The following is a 14835-nucleotide window of genomic DNA, read 5'->3' as shown; positions in this document are numbered from 1 at the left end:
TACAAGCATGTATTGTATAGGAGCCAGGAGCCGGGAGCTCAATGTTTACAATGTCAGGCGGGGGGCGAGGGCGCGGCGGGGTGGCGCGCAGCCTCCGGCGCGCATGTGGCGCGCGGCGCGGCAGGCGGGCTGCGGGCTGCGGGCGCGGCACATGGAGTCCGCGCGCGCCGCCGCCGCGCCGCCAGTCGCGCTCCGACCGCGCCGCAGACCACTCGCCCCCACGCGCGCCCCGCTCGCCGACACCACGGCAGGCCCGCCGCCACCCCCGCCGCACGCCCGCGCCCGCTCCATGCGCACCTGACACCGCCTGTCGCACCGCTCGCACTGCCCGCAACGTCCCGCTCCGGACTCCGGCGAACACCTTCACAAGTGAGTCTTCACAACTTTCTTCCACACCGGGGTCCCGCAGGCCCAACGACTCGCTCAGGTAGTCGCCGCTGCACTTTACAACTGGTTTGTGCCGCACCCTTGCAAGCCCTTCCGACCACCCTTGCATTGTTATGCACTTGGATCGGTGACGTTACAATTTTATTTTTACACAAAAACAACAAAAAAAATAATAAATTCTTGGATTATAGTGAGTCACTACACGTTAGTCGCATTTTTTTCTTTTAATTATGCTCGTATAGTTAATTGTTGCAATCTTGACTTGAAGGTACAACAACACAAAGTAACGACGTCGTAGCTAATACTTAGTAGGTATCGCCGGGTCTCGTGCGGTACAGGTCGCCGCCAGTGCCAGTACGTCCCGGCTGTACCATATCCTACGTTTAGTAGTTATTGCATTGCGTGAGAGTGGATAGGATTGGCTTACAAATTCCTCGGCATTACTTTCACGCGCAGCTCTCGGCTTGACGTCGATCTCGCAGCGTCAGTGCTACCAGTGCTGCTCGTTGTAAACAAACATTTCCCGATATTTTGAACCCATAGTTCGTCACTGTCAGTGACTCGGCCATACAATACTCGTGTACGGGAGCTCGTAACAAGACTGAGCACTCGGAGCTACAGCAGCTCCAGCACTATGGAGCAGGTGGGACTCTAACCATCACACTACATTACATGATAACCTAACAATGCAACAAGCGAGTTGATAGGGAGAGGCGTTACTCGCGTACCGGCGGTACTCGCGTATAGCGCGACACTACCAATACTTACGTTACATTACGGTTACGGTGAAAATAGATTATTTATTACCAATTATGAAAGTAATGGCCTTATATTATACTAATGTTCATTTACTAGATGTTACATTATTCACAAATAAGTACGGTCTACTGTTGAACATGCAACGACTCCAATATCGGTTTGAGACACCGACACTCACTGGCCACTGGCTCGGTCGAAATAAGTAGTAGTAGTACACAGCTACTTGAGTACTCCATTATTAAACGGACTGTCAAACTGAACAAACTATACACGAGAATGTAGTTACACGTACATACAAAGAGACAACAGGTCTCGGGTTTGATTCCGAGGTTGAACAAAGTGTTAGGATGCTTTTCCACTAGACGTGCGTTATGTGGCTATGCTATTAAGATGTGATAGCTAATCTTTGAAAAGATATGACCGTTTCCACTTATACCTACTAAGCTATGTAGCTGTGCGAGTAAGATGAGCTATGAAGGAACGAGCGCCTAGCTTCACTGACAGACATACTGACGGTCAATTTGACGTTTCAAAAGCGCCTTATTTAGGATTAATTGAAATAAATTTGCTATTTATTGAAATTAATTGAAATAAAGCTTTGACTTTGAATTTGAAGATGCGCCGCCGCAAAGTAGCTGTGCGACGAACTATAACTATACTATTTAAAAAACGTAGCTTAGCTGAGCCGGTTTCCACTAGGGCTAAGCTATGTGTACTAATGAATATGATTGGTGGACCATCTCTGGTGGACTAGCACCGTTATTACTGAGATTTTCCCGAAGCAGTGTTACATTGTATGTGTTGGTGCAGTGTGTAGTTGTGTACTGCTGTCTAACTACTAATCGTGCCAACAATTCAGTATTGTAGGCATCTAATACTGAGCACATCAAAACCAGAAATTATGTGTTTGCATTGTCGTCCCTACATCTTATTAATTAGGTATCTTACCTAGCTACTTGAAATTCATAAAATTAGGCTGTCGTCATACTCTTCACCGTTAGTACGTAATTACCTATTAACAATATCGTTAGCAAAGCACGCCCATTAATAGATGATAATGACCCATTCCTGTCCTCGCGCCCCTCGCAACACGTGTTGCTTTGAGCTACGTGTCGGTGCGGGTGTTGCTGGAACCCGTCGCCAGATGTTCCCGGTAAACGTTCGCATATTATCTCACACACAAACTTTGTCCCAACAATAGCAACCACTTTAAACTTGAAGTGGTTATCCGTTTTGCCCAGTACTGCGGGAATTACGCCATACGCGATTTCATTTTTAATGGACTAGCTTCTGCCAACGGCTTCGCCCGCGTTCCCATGGGATAAAACCGGCCAAGTGCGAGTCGCCGCCGTCGTAGATGCCATAATATAAAAGTTATAAAATAACTTGGTTTTACATAGTGTTTGTATGAACGACAAAGTTATATTTTCGTTTTTTGAAAATGTATTATTTCCTAAAAACTAATAATGATATCTCGTTCAAATCAATTTTCGTTGAAAGTTTCCATTGAAATCTACAGCATATATTTTTTTTTACTTTTCTCACTCTCTTATTTAAAAAATGAAAAGAAAGGGGGGAGACTCATTTTTCCACTTTGGAGTACGTACTATGTTTCAAACGATTGATTTTGACGAAAAATTGTTTTAGGAACCTTAAAGTCTTAAAGTCCTATTCATCATGGGATGACCGTTGGTATGGACCAATCACGGAAAAGTTTGCAGTTTTTTTTTTAATCAGTTCCTTTTATGGAATGCCCCTTGTTGGCCCAACAGTTTCGGAAATAAATGGCTGTGACAGACAGATAGACATGACGAATCTATAAAGGCTGCCGAGGCTTCGGCTCGAAGAGCAACGACTAGGAACGGGGTGGTTTATAGTCAGTCTGATATTCCCTCTCGCTTCACCCACCCTTGAGTCGTTTTGACGTAATTGAGTAACGAACATACACACATTCGCATTTATAATATTAAGTATAGTGAGATAAGGTATAGATAGTCGTGGCGGCCCAGAGGTTTAAGACGCACACTTCTCATGCATAAGTGGGGTTCGAAACCTACCAACGGCAAGTACCAATGTGACGTCTTCCGAGTTATATGTACTTTCTAAGATTATTTAGACACATTGAAGAAAAACATCGTGAGGAAACCTGGGCTTATAAGTTTGAAATCACCAACCCGCATTAACCAAGCGTGGTGATTACCTTCTCCGTGCGAGATGGGTCAGCATTACTTAATATGCTGTTGATGTGACGTGATGAAGATATAGACACTAGACGGTGTATCAATGATAATATTATGTAGAAAGGAAAATATGGCAGGCTTACAGGACTTATAGAATGTCTAGTTCCAGCTGTACCTTACTTGTTGATACAATTCTGTAATCTAATGCGATACATACAATACAAAAAGTACATTGGAAAGATCGCGCTTAGGACTCCGCTATGCAACAAGTACAAAGTAACAAATACATATTAAAGCAAATGTGTGTGATATATTTGAATGTAAATAGTCTGGATACGAGGCCACACAGAATGATGTTGCCACCAGTGCCATGCGGCCATGGTGTCGGCGCGGCGGCGGCGCTGCACAGATAAGAGCACGTGCTCTCGACTCCGCCTCTCAATAATATCGCAATGGCAGTTGAGGATAAACAGCGCTGCAAACTGAAATTGTTTTCTTTTCCTTCTTTAGTTTAGTGATAACAATTTACTTACGTAATTATCGAGACCGAGGTCCTGGCCGCATATTTACGAAGGCTGTGCTACATATAAACGAATTAAATGAAAGACAACTGGCTTAGCTTTCGTTTGACAAAAGTTGACGAAACTGAATAATTATATTCTGGTAAGAAACGAATTTGACCGAAATCTCTTAAGTTATGTTAGATAAATTCATTCTAACATTTCACAAACAAACGCTATTTAGCTAATACCGGTAACTGATACATGGTTATCAATTAAACTTAGTATCGGTAAATCCACATTTACCAATCGCAAGTATCGTTATTAGGTTACAACTTACATGGAATTTTTTAATATTTCTTTAATTTAATTAGGTAAGTACTTACTCGTTTCGGTTAAATTATTCGGCCACACAAATTGATAGGGGAGGGGTTGAAGAGAGAAGGATTATCCTGATACCACTTCCAAAACTAAGTAAGTTGGAGACCTAGCCCTTCCAAGTCGGGGTACCCCAGAGGCACGGCGCACACAAAGCGGCTTCATGCACAATATTATGTGTACAGGTGGTATACCTAGTTTCTGTAGAGGAATAGAACATGTCCTAGATTGCTTTCTGGAGTTCTTGGTAAAGCTGACTTGCGATTGCAGCTGTTTCGAGCTGACGTGCCGTGGCGGCGTGTCGCGTGTCGCGTGTGGCGTGTCGTGGCGTGTCGCGCGGCCCGCCGGCACGCCCGCAGCCGCCACGTGTTGGCGCGCCCCGCGACCCTGCTCCCGTGTGTGCGCCTCCGGTGGCACTGATACTATAACTCTTATATTTTTGCTGGGATAGTCCCGACCCGCACATGTCCAGTATTTCATACCATTCACCCTATTCGGGATAAAGACGAACCTAAACAATCCTATGACTATATCATAATCTACTCCCGCGCAGTTTCACCTGCTAGTCGACTCCTAATCACTGCAGCATGATGTTTTATAGCCTATACAGGCTAAATGGTCGATAAATGGACTGTCCAAAGCAAATAGTTTTAGAATGATCCAGTAGTAAAACTTCGACCTCGGTGTACTTAACAGAAGGCTTCCCGTTCTTGGACCAAGGATATCCCCGTTAGGTGTCACCACACCATTCGATCGATCGATGCTAGAATGGATAAGTCGAAGTCGATCAATAGTTTCTACCAGACCAATCGATCGATTGTCAGTCGACGACGACGCCTGATAACGTCGAGATCGGTACCATCGACCGGCAACCGATCGATTGGATAGTCGACCGCTACCCGTGGAACAATTAAAGCTACCACACCAATCGATCAATATCTACCGATGTCGATCGTTTCGTGTAGTTATTACCGCCCTTAGATCTATCGGGCACAGCACAGCTGACGACCAGCCAGGGAGCACTAGACCGTGCACTACGTGTGTCGATCATCACGTCCAATGTTTTTGCTGAGAACCCCGCAACACAATAATACAATAATTTCTTCTATTAATTAACATATTCGAACCTCAAACTGCACTGACAACAATATGACGTTCTAAGTAGCTGGTGCTGTAATTCATTCTGTAAAGGTGGGCGGTGGCGGCGGGCGGCTGGACGCTGTCTGCTCCATTAATATTCTATTGTGTTATTTACATACACGGACGGAAAATACTGATAGTATTTTCCTCGTATTTTAAAAACCGTTGTATCTAATCTAAGTTTTAACTTATTTTACATTTCTATATTTTATGTATCTACATAACTTGTACACGAAGTATCACTATATTGCATAACTAACTAAAATGTATTAACTAATATCGGTAAGGAATGGAGCGCATCGTCCTTGCACTCGGAGGAAATTCCGCAGTAGGTTCCTAGTTAAGACAAAGTTTATGACACAGTGGTCTGCAGTAGGTAAACCAGACAATAACGCACAACGTCTAGCGAGCCAGACACGGCGGCGCTCACGTCGGGCCAGTGAGCGGCAGCAGGCAGCGTGTCTAACGCCGCTGTCACGAGCCCGGTACAGGCAATTAACTAACTCATTATTCGCGCTACTTCCATTAACACTACGCCGAAAATAAAGTTACTAGTTTAATAAAAAATCTAACGTCACACTTGCAGCTAATAAAAATAGAGCAGGCCTGTCGTATTTTGTTCATTTTTTGTTTCAAAAGAGTCTTAATTAGGTAAGCAATGATTCAAGAGAGTCTAGTTAACAACCTTGAAATTGTTTTCTAGTAAATGAAAGAACGAAATGATAATGAAACTGAATACATCAGTCCTGACATGACATATTTGGTTTGTTTACAATCGCCATCCAGCGTGCTCCGTGGTTAACAAGTTTGGTAGCCAATTAACGTATTTTATGTCAATAATAACCTTTTAATCCCCGTTGAGTAGGTAACAGGCGTTTGACGATCAAAAAATCGATATCATCAATTGATTCCAGATACTTCATAAAGTGAATGTAAATACTAAATATGAAGTGTGTGTGTGTTTACAAATGCCAGTCATCGAAGAGATCCACAAAGCGTGCGCTCGTGTTTCAGAATGATCCCGCGCCGCAAGCACAACGCGTCGTCCGGCTCGCTGCCGCCGCCCGACGACAAGCACGCCAGCAACGACTACATCCGTGAGTACCAGCCTTGCTGACCGACCGACTGACATATCACTGTGTTTCTCTTTCTATTCTATATAAGATCCACGACGAATTCGTGGCTATATTCCTACATGAGTGCATGTGGTGCATGAGATCAAGTATGCTTTATGTCACCAGTGACCGACACCGAGGCGCGGTGCGGATGGCGCGCTGCGTTGCGGCGACGCTTCAATCGCAAAACGCTGCACAAGCGACTGCCCGTCACGTCGTGGTTGCCGCAGTGAGTATAAGTGCCCCGCGACGTGCGACAGGTGCGAACCGGGCGTTCGTCTGACCCCTCGTGTTGCGCAGGTACAACGCGGAGAAGGCAGTGGGCGACCTGATCGCGGGCATCACCGTGGGGCTGACGGTGATCCCGCAGTCGCTGGCGTACTCGAACATCGCCGGGCTGCCGCCGCAGTACGGGCTGTACGGCTCGTTCCTCGGCTGCTTCGTGTACATCGTGCTGGGCGGCTGCCGCGCCGTGCCCGCCGGGCCCACGGCCATCGCGTCGCTGCTCACGTACCAGGTGGCGGGCGGCGTGGTGGAGAAGGCCGTGCTGCTCGCCTTCCTGGCCGGGCTGGTGGAGCTGCTGATGGGCGTGCTGGGCCTCGGGTTCCTCATCAACTTCGTGTCGGGCCCGGTGTCCTCGGGCTTCACCTCGGCCGTGGCGCTCATGATCGCCACCTCGCAAGTCAAGGACCTTTTCGCGATCTCGGTGAGCGGCACGACGTTCCTGCAGCAGTGGATCTCAATATTCCGCAACCTGCACGCCGCGTCGCTTTGGGACCCCGTGCTCGGCTTCTCCTGTATCGCGCTGCTGCTTATCATGAGGGTGAGTACTCATCACTACATAGTATTACGCTAAGTCAAGTCGCTTTTTCTATCTGTCCCTATGTATGCTTAGATTTTTAAACCGCAATGAATTTGGATGTTAGGTACTAAAAGTGATTCAGGAGGAAGAGGAAGTTTATATAAACCTCCCTACCTTCCTTGTATGTATAACACATGCCTAAAATGGTAAAGAAACATTAACCGCGCATATCACGGCATCATGTTAGTAGGTACTTAGGTGTATCCTTGTTAGTCTCTCTCTCTAAAGTAGTATATATCATGAACAATCCTAGCATACATTTATATGTGTAAATAACACTGCTGGGGCAAGATAATACGCAGATGTGACATACAAACAGAAATTACTCTTGTGCAATGTGGAAATTGTTTTTCGATACTTTTGTTTGACAAGAACCTGTATTTTATAGAAAATCGGTATGATAAAACTGGGTGCCAAGTCTGAGGATGGCCCGAGCACAAAACAAAAAGTGATAACCAAGTGTCTGTGGATGGTGAGCACGTGCCGCAACGCCATCGTGGTGGTGGCCACCGGCCTGCTGGGCTACTGGTTCGTGGCCACCTACGGACAGCCTCCCGTGCGCCTCATGGGTACGTATCTTGCACTAACTTCTCTTCACAATGTATTGTGCAGTACAGACTTAAACATTTTCTTTCTGTTTTTATGCAAACGGCAGCCGAGAATAGTCGCAGCGGTTAGTAGCGTAGTAATAGCAATGTTCACACATGTCACCCTTCAAGTTCACGTAGAGTAGCTAGCATCAGTCGGCGAGCGCGGGCCGGCCGGGGCGCGGCATGTAACGAGCGTGTTGTGTGCAGGTGCCATCCCGTCCGGCGTGCCGAGCCCGCAGCTGCCGCCCTTCAGCTACGTCCGCGCCGACAACTCGACGGCCGACTTCCTGGACATGGTGTCGGAGATGGGCTCGGGCCTGCTCGTCATCCCGCTCATCGTGTTGCTCGAAGACATCGCGATCTGCAAGGCGTTCTCCGACGGCCGCACTATCGACGCCACGCAGGAGATGATCGCGCTCGGCGTGGCCAGCATCGCCAACTCCTTCATGCAGGCGTACCCGGGCGGTGGGTCCCTGGCGCGCTCCGTGGTCTCCAACGGCTCCGGCGTGAAGACCACCCTCAACGGCCTGTACACCGGTGAGCATCGCGCAAACTCGTGTGTCGCACTCGAGAGACTACTTTACTGAACAGCACTTTCTGTATCCACAGGCGTGATGGTCATTCTGGCGTTGCAATTCTTCACTCAGTACTTCGAATACATCCCGAAGGCGGCGTTGGCAGCCGTCATCGTATCTGCCATATTGTTCATGGTAGAGTACAACGTGATCAAGCCGATGTGGCGAGCCAAGAGTGAGTACTCCAGTATACGTCACCGCAGCAACTGACAGCAGGACCATGCCGTCGGTTCACGGCCTCGAAACATAAATATACCGCATTGCTTACTAACGGACGCGTCGCTTTCAGAGCTGGACCTCATCCCTGGAGTGGGAACGTTCGTGCTGTGCCTGACACTGCCCATAGAGCTGGGCATCCTCACCGGCGTCATCGTCAACATCATCTTCATTCTGTACCACGCCGCGCGGCCCAAGCTGTCCGTGGAGATGCTGAAGGTAAGTACGCGCGCCGGCGGGCGGCGGGTGGCGGCGGTAGTGGCGGTAGTGCCGGTAGTGACGGTGGCGTGTTGCAGACGGAGCGCGGCGTGGAGTACCTGATGATCACGCCGGACCGCTGCCTGATGTTCCCGTCCGTGGACTACGTGCGGCGCCTGGTGACCAAGCACGCGGCGTCCAGCTCCGTGCCCGTGGTGATCGAGTGCACGCACATCTACAGCGCCGACTACACGGCCGCCAAGAGCATCGAGCAGCTGACGGGCGACTTCCACGCGCGCCGCCAGCCGCTGTACTTCTACAACGTGAAGCCGTCCGTGTGCTCCATCTTCGAGGCCGTGGCCAAGCCCGAGCACTTCGTGGTCTTCTACGAGGACGACGAGCTGGACCGCCTGCTGGCGGCGGACGAGCGCCTCGAGCCGGCCAAGCTGGCGCCCGCGCTGGCGCCCGCCTAGCTCCAGTGTGATATTTAGTTAAGACGAGACCTTATTATATGTATACTGTAGTTGCAGAGTGTATATACGTTCCCTTCCGAGCGAGCCTGAGAGCCATCGTCGTACGAGCGCGACGATGTAAAATGATCTTGTGTACATAATATTTAGTCGGATAGGTTACTGGTAGACGTAGAGTCTGAGAGCTTATGGCTGTGCGAGCTGTGATCCCTTCGTATTATGTGGTGTGCATGTGTCGCTCATGCTTTCCCCTTGAGAGCTAGGCAGACTTTCAACTAAATTATCAACATTTTACGAGTAGAGACTAAAGAGTAACAAAGAGTGATAGTTATGCGTAGGAATAAGCGTCGATCTATTTATTTTGTAGGAAATGAAGTACAAGTTAGGATACTGTAATTACTTTATCGTTAAGGGTTAAAAGCAAGCTTTAACTGGCCCCGCAGCAGGCGCGCCGGTCAGAGATATTTACACGGCACCGCTCTGCTCGCGGTTCGTGTAGGTTTATCCGTTATTTTGTGATCCTCTACTAATACGTTAAGTAATAAATCTATTTTGGAGATAATAAAATTAATTTAAATAATATTATGTCTTAATAATATGAACATTTATTTAACGATTGTGATTTACTGTATGAATGTGATGGTTGTTGTGCCGCGAAAGATTTAATGAATTTATTCAGTCACCGTTCTAAGAACAAGTTCAATAAACTCTGTAAGAGTATAGCAACAGTTGTCGTTTCATTCCACATCAACCCATCCACCAACCTCACAGCTGGAAGGTTCCCTGCAATACTGCGATGGCTCGTCAACCACGAACCGGAGTATTCCAGTCTCCCGTCGCACGCAACATTACCGTCGTCGCTGCAGGAAAGCTGCTCCCCAGTACAGTGACAAGCAAATCGAACAGACTAAACACAAGTTGCCATCATAATGTTAAAGGTGATTCTTCTCACTCCTATGTTTGAAAATTTAAGTTTATACTATTATTTTAAGGTTTCGTTTCAAATGTACCTAAGCCGCTTTGTCTTATATATGGACCCAATTATTCCATCTATCTTTTCACTATTCGTTGGTTCGTCTATCTGTCACCAGGCTGTGCCTAAGAATCGTGATAGTTAAATAGTTACTGGACAGATTGTTATTTCTATTGTCACTGTAACAAACTTGATTTAAATGCAGTTTATTGCTTAAATTAATAAATGAACGAATGGACCGGAACCCTTCGTGCGTAAGAGCCCACTTCACTATTTTAATGCTAAATGCGCAGACACTAGAAGTACCTGTGAATGTATATTAACCCTGAAATACAAACAGAGGAAGTGTGACGCAACAAAATTACTACGGGAACCAGTAGACCAGCGACTCTCTAAACATCTAGTAAAAAGTAGTAAAAAATTATAGTAGAATGAAACCTATTGGAAATGGAAGAGAATATGCTAAAAATGGAAGAAAACATAAATTCCACTCCATCCGAGTTCGGCTACGCCTGAACACTATTTAATTCTAGACAGTTGTCCGCTACTCAATAAGTGACGAGTCGGTATAGATTTTATTGGTATTTATATCGATATCGATAGATATATGATACATGAATTACCTGTTAGATTCCTATTTTACATTGAAAATATTTATTTACAGGTTTTCTAGATTAGGTATGCTAAAAACCGACCAAGTGCGAGTCGGACTCGCCCATGAAGGGTTCCGTAACAGCAAGTAGATGACATAATATAAAAGTTATAAAATAACTTGGTTTTACATAGTGTTTGTATGAACGACAAAGTTATATTTGCGGTTTTTGAAAATGTTTTATTTCTTAGAAACTAATAATGATATGTGGTTCAAACCAATTTTCGTTGTTAGTTTCTATTGAAATCTACAGCATATATTTTTTCAGTTTTCTCACTCTCTTATTTTAAAAGTTAGAGGGGGGACGAACACTCATTTTTCCACTTTGGAAGCGTCTAACTTTCAAACGGTTAATTTTGACGAAAAATGGTTTTAGGAACCTTAATGTCTTTTTTAAAAACCTATCCATAGACACCCATCACGGATATGTTAGCCGAAAAAATTTTTTTTTTTTAAATTTCCATGTATGGAGTGCCCCCTTTAATTTTTAAATTTATTAATTTTTATTCAAAATTCGAATAGCGGTTACCAAAATACATCAACACACAAAGTTTCAACTATGTAGGCCCAATAGTTTCGGAAATAAATGGCTGTGACATACGGACGGACGGACAGACATGACGAATCTATAAGGGTTCCGTTTTTTGCCATTTGGCTACGGAACCCTAAAAAAATGGATACATGCAACGGGTAGAATAAATTGGATGCCATCTGGTCAGTGAGGGTTGAAGCTTTTTGGCGGAGAAAAGACAAACCTGGATTGTGTAGGCGTTGAACTTTACGAGGTTCTCGTCGCCCCATTTGGCTGAGCAACGAGAGATTAGTTCACACGCTCAACCATATCCATCCTCAACGCCTCAATAGGTATGTTTCCTACTAGTCAAATTCAATACTTTTTTCGAAACGTCAAAAACGATATTTTCTATGAACTTTATATGAAATACTCTATTATGACGTCATAAGATTTTGACGTCAAATGGCAGACTTATTTCTAGAAATTAAGCTACAAAATATCGAAAAGATCGTTGATGTGCAGCAAAAGGAAGTTGCAGAAAGTACGGCCCCTTGAGGTACACCGGCATCAGTAGCCAATTGATCTGAGGTGCAGCCACCTATGACTACGCTACAATCGCTCCCTCAAAAAGTCAGCAAGCTAGGTACAAAGACTTGCAGGAAACCTGTATGAAGGAAGCTCAGTATCCTCCCATTAAGAACACGCTCCATAACTTTGCAAATTATGGAGGTGACCGAAATAAGCCGATAGTTATTAAGATCGGCACGACTGCCTTATTTTTGGAAATTTTATTTTTGGAACACCTCCTCCTTAGCTAGCATGACTGCTTCGCAGAAGGAGGAGACGGCGTCCCATTCCCCCTCGCACCGCATCATGGCCTGAACCAGAGCCGGATGCGAGAGGTCACCGTGAGGACACCGTGTCCTCCGGGTGGTCCGTGCATGCCGACACCCGGACGTCTAAGTCCCTGAGTTCAGTACCTCTTTCTGGTGAATGCGGATGTCATTCATTGTAGCATCGCAACGCGGCACTGTTGTTGTTGGTGTTTCACCCGAGGTTTGTAGACGCAAATTTTCTGCGAAGAGATTTGCGAAAAGGTTCGCCTTCTCCTCAGCAGTGTGAGCTGATCTCTTGCTCACACTGCTCAATAGTGGAAGTCACGTTTCAATGGTGAAAGAAGTGAGAAACAACCGAAGTTTGACTCGACTGATTTAGTCCGGGCCCAAAAAGCTTTGCTGGGCTGGGTAAGAAGCTAGTTTGGCCCCAACTCGGCTTACATGGTCGAATCGAGCTCTTCGAATCGTTTTCCAGCTGGACTTGGCAGCTTTATCGTTATTGTATGCCTTCTTCAACTCACGCTCATCTGGTGCTTTGTGCGTTCGAGCTATGGCCCAGGCTAGGTATGCCGCATGCTGCCAATCCGGTCGGATCCGGCCCGATTGTTGTAATTCCAGCCGGATTGAGAGTCGTACCGGGTTGCAATCCCTTAGGCAGTTGTCCCACCGGCAACGATGAACGAGTAACGAGTAGAGCTAGAACTAGAAACGAGTGAAAACGAGTGAAAACAAAAACAAACAAGTGAAGCGAGCACTCGCCGGCAGTGTGAACAGTCAGCGATCAACTATTTGTATATGCATCTCTTTTGTTTACACGGAAAGTATATCTATTGTACGTTTCTTGAGCGAGAAAATAGCCGATAGTTAGTCGTTCACTCGCCGTTGGTGGGACAACTGCCTTATTGGGATGTCTCTTGCTTTGTCTGTCAAATAAATTATTATTTATCATAAGATTTCGAGTTAAACAATTTGGAAACTATGTTAGATTGACATAAGACTCCGGTCCGGACACTATTCAACGGCAAAATTTGCATTTGCTATGAAATAGGCTGATTCTCCTAACTGTCCAGTATGTGGTAACATCGAGGATGTCCAACATTTGCTGACGGAGTGTGCTCGGAACGGAGTAGAACGTGAGTTATTCGTGAAGGATTTTAAAATAAATAAATTTGATGTAGGCATTATACAATCCATCTTATCTGTACCATATTTGACGATTATGGCACTTTACAGTAATGAAATTGAAATAGACAAGTAATGTAAAATGAATACGATGGGGCTGATATGTCTTTGATAAAAGCCCCTGAAAAGATTTAGATTAAAGAAAAACAGTTTGGAACATCGTTATCGGGACACGGTTTTAAAGCTAAGGACTTCACCGAACACGTTATACCTAGTATATACCCAGGCAGAAAAGGAGTCCCTAAAAACCAGGGATACAGTTCAGGTGCGGGTTCGCGTACTCACGGTGCACGAGGCCCAGGGGCTGTCGTGCGCGGCAGCGGTAGTTGTGAACACAGCGCAGAGGAAACAGCGGATACACGACAGCGTACCGCATGCCGTCGTAGCTGTATCTCGTCACACTGACAGCTGTGTTTACTACACGGATGTCAGTGACGACGCGATCAGCAAAATTATCAGACGAGCGTTGGGTGAGAGTGAGCGGGGAATCCTGGACTATAACCTTAAAATGGCAATCAAGAATAGGGACGCGACGGTTATCGGCGCTCTTTTGGGTGGGGAGAGTTCGTTTTAGGCTTGAGTTGTGTTGCTGGGACGATGACGTTACCGTGTTTATTGAAACTGCCTTAATATTATGTTATTACACTCATAGTGAGTGTAATAACTCATAATAATAATAGTGAGTGTGATATTAACATAACTACTTTGTGTGTGTTTGTTGCAAATCAACGTAATAATTATAAAATTATTAATTATATTTATGTTTATATATATTGAGTAAAATCTGTAATAATAATTATTGTAGATGTAACTCTATTTATAAGATTGATGACAAATTGCACTGGCACTGCTGGAATCGGCTTACTGCCGCGTGAGCGGAGACGTCATGTATTCCTAAATGCTGTACAGTCGGTGGCGATGTGGGCTGGGTCGCTCCGTTCCCTACATAATGGTCGATCGGACCGATTGCTGGCCCACAAGTCATGCTCGTGAGCAGAAGGCACCCGCCTTCTGCTGGAGCAGGTCGGCTCCCTCACCGTGCTGGTGGGTTGATCCTGCAGGTCCAGTGTAATGCAAGTAATGTAATAGGATCTTATGTATTGTATATGAATAGTTGTATAGTAAGGGCGCGTTCACATATAACGTCCGTTTTAACAGGATCCGTTTTAACGAATCCGTCGCTACTGGAGATAGTATTCACACAGCATTTATAGGATCCTTTTTAACAGATCCGTAGCTACTGGAGGTGATTCAGGGCGAGTTCACATAGAACGTTTATTTTTACAGGATCCATTACACCCCGTGCCA

At 45.7% G+C, this 14835-nt stretch overlaps 1 protein-coding gene across 2 annotated transcripts; it reads left to right on the top strand.

Annotated features, from left to right (window-relative positions):
- Positions 1-144: 144 nt before the first annotated feature.
- Positions 145-10098, top strand: LOC118264092 (sodium-independent sulfate anion transporter). Of its 2 annotated transcripts, XM_035576469.2 has the most exons (10): positions 145-369; positions 6359-6441; positions 6586-6688; positions 6760-7282; positions 7710-7890; positions 7977-7994; positions 8119-8448; positions 8521-8661; positions 8776-8921; positions 8999-10098. In XM_035576469.2, exons 2-10 carry the CDS (start codon positions 6360-6362, stop codon positions 9371-9373), a joined length of 1899 nt encoding a protein of 632 aa, XP_035432362.2. In that variant the 5' UTR covers positions 145-369; position 6359; the 3' UTR covers positions 9374-10098. The 2 variants fall into 2 exon arrangements, with proteins under 2 accessions (XP_035432362.2, XP_035432364.2); XM_035576471.2 differs by lacking the exon at positions 7977-7994 and having other exon boundaries at positions 149-369.
- The last annotated feature ends 4737 nt before the right edge of the window (positions 10099-14835 follow it).

Source organism: Spodoptera frugiperda, chromosome 26 (assembly GCF_023101765.2).
Source record: "Spodoptera frugiperda isolate SF20-4 chromosome 26, AGI-APGP_CSIRO_Sfru_2.0, whole genome shotgun sequence".
Classification (NCBI taxonomy): Eukaryota; Metazoa; Arthropoda; class Insecta; order Lepidoptera; family Noctuidae; genus Spodoptera; species Spodoptera frugiperda.
This window is presented reverse-complemented; position numbering and strand designations above follow the sequence as displayed.

Excerpts from the sequence above, each read along its gene's own strand:
- LOC118264092 (XM_035576469.2), top strand. The coding sequence starts at position 6,360 with ATGATCCCGCGCCGCAAGCACAACGCGTCGTCCGGCTCGCTGCCGCCG. Across the intron at positions 8,449-8,520 it reads CCTCAACGGCCTGTACACCG|GCGTGATGGTCATTCTGGCG; the intron begins GTGAGCATCGCG and ends CTGTATCCACAG. Across the intron at positions 8,662-8,775 it reads GCCGATGTGGCGAGCCAAGA|AGCTGGACCTCATCCCTGGA; the intron begins GTGAGTACTCCA and ends CGTCGCTTTCAG.